At 38.9% G+C, this 5,855-nt stretch overlaps 1 protein-coding gene across 2 annotated transcripts in view; it reads right to left on the reverse strand.

The window, feature by feature from the left end:
• Positions 1 to 872: 872 nt before the first annotated feature.
• The window catches only part of LOC103457194 (uncharacterized), a 19,133-nt gene continuing 14,150 nt past the window's right edge, over positions 873 to 5,855 (reverse strand). The window contains exons 3-7 of one of the 2 annotated variants that reach the window (XM_017302336.1): positions 4,115 to 4,399; positions 3,877 to 4,023; positions 2,617 to 2,651; positions 2,264 to 2,329; positions 873 to 1,528 (exon numbers count right to left, since the gene is read on the reverse strand). In XM_017302336.1, coding sequence (XP_017157825.1) covers positions 1,424 to 1,528; positions 2,264 to 2,329; positions 2,617 to 2,651; positions 3,877 to 4,023; positions 4,115 to 4,399 — 638 coding nt within the window. In that variant the 3' untranslated portion in view covers positions 873 to 1,423. The remainder of the gene's footprint in view (positions 1,529 to 2,263; positions 2,330 to 2,616; positions 2,652 to 3,876; positions 4,024 to 4,114; positions 4,400 to 5,855) is intronic. The other variant, XM_008397161.2, reaches the window with a different exon arrangement.

Consider the following 5,855-nt stretch of genomic DNA (forward strand, 5'->3'; position numbering starts at 1 on the left):
ACATTAGTTGATTTTCAAACATTTAATTTTGGAAACATGTTAAGATTTTCAAACTAAAGGCAAAAAAAGGTCAAAATAATATTTGTCACATTTGCTGGGAAAAGATGCACAGCATGTGAAGATCTTTAATAAGAGTGAAAGAAATCAAACTGTTTTTGATKGTGTTAGCCACATGCTAATTAGCATACTTGGTGTTAACCTCTTCTGTATGACAGATTAATCTGATGTAATAACCATGTGAGAACATTTTGCTTCCACATAATCTGTTTGTGGGGAAAATTACCCAACTGCTACCACGAAATATCAGATTCAGGAAACCAGGTTTATTAAATCCTGATGTTGCAGATGCTATCAGTCTGAGGCAGGTACCGTATTTTCCGCACTATAAGGCACCTAAAAACCTTCAATTTCCTCAAAAGCCGACAGTGCGCCTTATAATCAGGTGCGTCTTATATATGGACCAATATTGAGCCACAACAGGTCTAGCAGCTACGGTAAGCAGCCGCCGACTTCATTTTTGCCTGTAGAAGAAGAAGCGCGCGGTGCATGCTGGGATAGTTGTCAGAACTCTGGTTTGTAATCTATTAATAAAGTTTGACTGACCCATCTACCTACCGACCTGATCATGAGGTCGTCTGCAGGTCATGTAGCACCATGTTCTCCACCAACATGCTGTACGCGAACGGAGAACAGTGACCATCGTCCGGCCACGTCCTGACCCAGGAAGGCTCTCCTCGCCGACTCGAGTCGGACTGTTTTGTTGACATTCCCTTTAGTTTTGCTCCATCTAGTGGATGCATAACGTAACTCCAGCCTCTCCTGTAGCGTCTATTCTATGCGCCTTATGATGCGGTGCGCCTTATTTCTGAAAAAAGTTTTAAAATAGGCCATTCATTGAAGTTGCGCCTTATAATCCGGTGCACCTTATAGTGCGGAAAATACGGTACCCTTTAGCTAACTAATCACAACAACCATTAGACTTACCTTTTTAATATCAAACTACATTTTATTTGGTACTTTTCTTGCATATCACACAAAAAAAATATCAATATTTCATGCAGAACCACTAATTTGATGTCTTGTTTTTATATATTCCAGTGTAAAACAGTCACATCCTCCAACTGAATGATGGAATTAAATTGATTTCCAGGATGAGCTTTGGTTATTGATCTCCTCATTTGATTAAGAAGTAGTTTCCTAATAGCTACGACTTCTTCTTAAAGAGCAGAAATGGCAGCTTTTTTCACTGAGGTTTTTTTTCTTTTTTTATGGTGAAATCTTAAATGCAAAGAAAAAAAATAGTTGCACTTCCTTAATAATAAACTAGAACTATACAGCCATTTAAGCACAAACTTACTCGTCCACTTCCTGTTGAGATGTTTAGTAACGCAAAGTCATGATAATTCACGTCATCCTGTCTGGTTTACTCTGGTTTGCCGATGCGACTGTAGAGACTGTTGGGATCGAAGTCCGTCTCCGTTTTAGGCTTCACAGCACAATAAGTGACGGCATCGTGTTGAACTGCGACCTGGACCAAACAAACCACATGATTCACAACATGGACAGATCTTCTTATATTAGGATCAGAAAAAATAAAACACAAAGCTACTTTTATATATTCTACTGACCTGATCAATGTTCTTRCTATTAKACACGATTTAAAAACAATTCTTGGGGAAATTCATGTGAATTGGGGGAAATTCCCCAAGAATTGGGGAAATTCTTGGGGAAATTCATGTGAAATTCATGTGACATTGTGAGCTCAGACTTCAGTTGCAGTCCAGGTCTTTTAAACAGGGATTATGCTTGCTGCTTATTTGACCACCACACTTTTTCCTTCCACTCAACTTTACATTACTATGCTTGAAGAGAGCCAGACAGTATCTTTAGCAGTGACCTTTTGTGACCTGGAGGGTGTCAATGACGGTCAAATCAGTAGTGATTCTGAATACTATAACAAGACAATAATACATAATCTGTGCATTTTATCATGAAGTAAATGTACACTGTAATTGTTTTATAATCTGAATTTGGAATTTCATTAGTTATAAGWCCAACTCATCATAATTAATAGAAATAAATGCTTCAGGTATTTCACTTTSTMTTTACTCAATCTATGTTATAGGTTTATTACTGAWTCGCTGAKCTTAACAGTTTTAGTTTTTGAGATGCACCCGTTTTCAATTTGTTTGTTATCGYCATGCAAACGAGTGAAATCCTGTTCTTTGGTGTTAAACTAAAACATCAGCTGACCCACGCTTACCCTGTGAGGGGGGTTTGGAGTAAAATGGCCGATCGACGCATAGGTCAGAGTGCAAGGTAACTCCGCCTGAGGACAAAACAGAGTTTAAGGTTTAATGCCAGAAAACAGTCGGGAAGCTACACGTTATACATCATATACATTATAATGCTCCACATTATAAGCTTCAAATAAAACCAGATRTTTAAAACTATTACTTGGCATCAAATTATGTTGTATCACGACATGGCATCTGATCAATTACACTGATYGGATGTGAACACATTTTAACAGGACACTCCACCATTTTGGTACAGAAATTTCTTTGTCATGTTTATCATTGACAAGAAACTGRAGAATATTTAGAAGATACTCACATTTTGGTGAATTTGATTGTTTGCTTTTCTGACGTCTGAAACAAAATTTAATTCAGTCAGAGCCATTCCTATTTTAACATTTTTAATGAATACAGCTTTGAAAGGCAGATAAACAGAATTYATCTTCCCAAACTGGGATGAGTTAACTGTATCTTACGGAGCCCCTAAAGGGACATGGAGAAAAAAAAAAGGAAAGAAATCCCGACTTATTATCTCGAAATCCCGACTTTCAAGATAATAAGTCGGGATCTCGAGATCTCGACTTAGTTTCTCGGGATCTCGAGATAATAAGTCRGGATTTCTTTCCTTTTTTTTTYTCTCCATGTCCCCTTAGGGGCTCCGTAGTATCWATTAAATTTAGCAAAAAGTTAAAATRAAGCTGAAAGGCTAAATAGACCAGCCTGATGGGTAAATGTGTCATTTCTTCATTTTATTACAGATTTAATATAATCACCTGGATCTTAGAAACTGTTGCCACTTTTTCATTTTTTAGTAAAATGAAAGCCTGACTGATGCATCTCTGTGAACAATCCTGAACCTGTGCAACATTTCAAGTCTTTATTACATCTTTTTAAAACTAATCAYTGTTGAACTCTTGTACTGAACTCTATATGTATTCTAACAGAGTTTTGTTTAGTGCTGTCCAGGAATACCAGCCTGTCTGCTGCAGCAGCTAATTACAAGAATGCATGCACATGGTTCACAAACTGTGATATTCCTCTTATGCTGATCTGTGTGTTTTGGAGTTTATGTGCTTTTTATTCTTTGCCAAGACGTTCATGATGATGTTCCCTGCTCATTGTGGTGATGAAGAGTTGTGCAGCTGACAAACAAGACGTCTCATCATAACAGGAAGTGTGCGTGCTAACGTTTGTCATGTGCTCCACTGGGCATGCTTGCCAACTCTTACATATATTGCCCACTTCCTTTCATGAGAAGACAAAGGAAGTGATGTAAGTTTTAGGTGATGTGTTGACAGGATCTTTTGCAACCAGTGTAACCCTGGAAACAGCACGTTAAGTAAAGCTGCGCTGAAGAAAGTTTAGCTATAAATGGAGCTGGAAAATTGTCCAGGACGTCTGGGTGAGAGAGTTCAACGGGACACGACCCATGACTAATGGAGGCCACGAAACACTGATGACATGCGATGTTTAAAGCTCATTTGTGTTCAGAAGTAAACATGATTTTATTAAATTTAATGAAGAACCTCAGGAAACTCCTGGTTTTTAAATAAATGAGTTTAAACTATGTGAGTGTCACCTGAACTGGAGTTCTGGGGCTCGTCTGACTGTTTGGTTCTCTTCCTGCAGTTGATGAGAACAGCAGCGATGGCAGCCAGCAGCAGCAGCAGCAGCCCCACCGCCAGCACCGGACCAATGATGTAGACCGGATGCGTCTGAGGCTGATCTGAGCTCACAAGAATAAACAACAGCTGAATGCAATTCTTTAAAAAAACAAGAAATCTCTGTTTTGCTTTTTATCCTTATTTACATTTTACCTGTAGATAAAGGTGTGTAGTGAGCTTCTATCTTCTTTCTGCTTCCCTCAAAAAACTGGCAGGTGTATCTGTTATTCAGAGGCTTCACAGTCAGAGAGGAAACACACTGGATCTGTGYACTGGTCCTCTGGTTGGAGACATCTTCACCAACTAGTTCACTTCCTGTGTCATTTATCCAGACGAGTCTGTTAACTGAACAACTGGTCCTTAAAAATCTCCACAGAGAACATTGTAGATTTATATTTCCATCATTTGCTGCATCACCAGCTGGTGGAGATGGAGAGACTGAAATGAAACCAGAGAGAAAACTGACATCTCAGATTAACCAGTAAATAACTTCTTACTCCAGTGTAAACATTTTTCAATTACTTTACACTTTATGATTATTTTGTTGGAGCCTTATTGAACAAGAAAGAGGGCTCATGCTACTGGCTGTCTCTAGACATTTACAACAGCACCACACACACACACACACACACACACACACNCTTTCCTTCCAAGTGAGCTAAAAGTTGGACGAAGTCCCCACCGTCTGTGAAAGCGAAGCGCTGCTGAATTTACATGTCGCCATATCTATGATTCAGAGAAAACCACTGCGCATGTCTGGAGCTCTGCCTGCAAGTAAAGGTGGAGGCGATGGGTAACAACAGACACGTAAGTCACGTTATTGCTTGGATTTTACGGCGATACCTTAAGTCCCTGAACGTCACATTTTAACGGAAAAAAAGCGCCGTTTTCTAGAAATGTAGTGAAGTAGAAAGTACAGATACTTACTGTAAAATGTAGTGGAGTAAAAGTAGAAAGTATCCATTATTAAATCTTCTTAAGTACAGATACACGAAAACTCCACTTAAGTACTCCACTTCCCACCACTGGTCTCTGTACAGCTAGCTTTGCTAGCATCACGTCTACATAGCTTACCTTTCTTTAAGCTTTCCTTCCAAATGACGCAAAAAGTTGGACGAAGTCCCCACCGTCTGTGAAAGCGAAGCGCTGCTGAATTTACATGTCGCCATATCTATGATTCAGAGGAAACCACTGCGCATGTCTGGAGCTCTGCGTGCAAGTAAAGGTGGAGGCGATGGGTAACAACAGACACGTAAGCCACGTTATTGCTTGGATTTTACGGCGCCATCTTAAGTCCCTGAACGTCACATTTTAACGGAAAAAAAGCGCGACGCGACTTGGATGTAATGAGTAACGCAACAGTTTTGTAGAAATGTAGTGAAGTAGAAAGTACAGATACTTACTGTAAAATGTAGTGGAGTAAAAGTAAAAAGTATCCATTATTAAATCTACTTAAGTAAAGTACAGATACACGAACAATTTACTTAAGTACAGTAACTTCCCACCACTGTCAAGTTGTCATAACAAAGATATTTTGAATAATGACAACTTTGTATTAAAAGTGTCATGATTTACCGAATGACAGTTTGGTAAATCATGAAGGGTCATGAAGACTTACTCATGTTCATGACAGATGTCATGTCATGTTTATGACAGTGTCATGAGTCTTATTCACACCCCGTCAAATAAAGTGTTCCAGTACTCTTCTAATACTGAAGGTGCTGCGAGGGCTAATGTACTGGCCAGAAATCAGCTTGATCTAAAAAACACATCAACTGTGCAAATACACACTGCAAAAACTGAAATCTTAGTAAGATTAAATATCTTAAATTAAGGAGATGTTTCTTGTTTTCTTTCTGACAAGATAATTTTTCTCACCAAGAGGGATTTATGT

Source organism: Poecilia reticulata, linkage group LG21 (genome assembly GCF_000633615.1).
Source record: "Poecilia reticulata strain Guanapo linkage group LG21, Guppy_female_1.0+MT, whole genome shotgun sequence".
Taxonomy (NCBI): domain Eukaryota; kingdom Metazoa; phylum Chordata; class Actinopteri; order Cyprinodontiformes; family Poeciliidae; genus Poecilia; species Poecilia reticulata.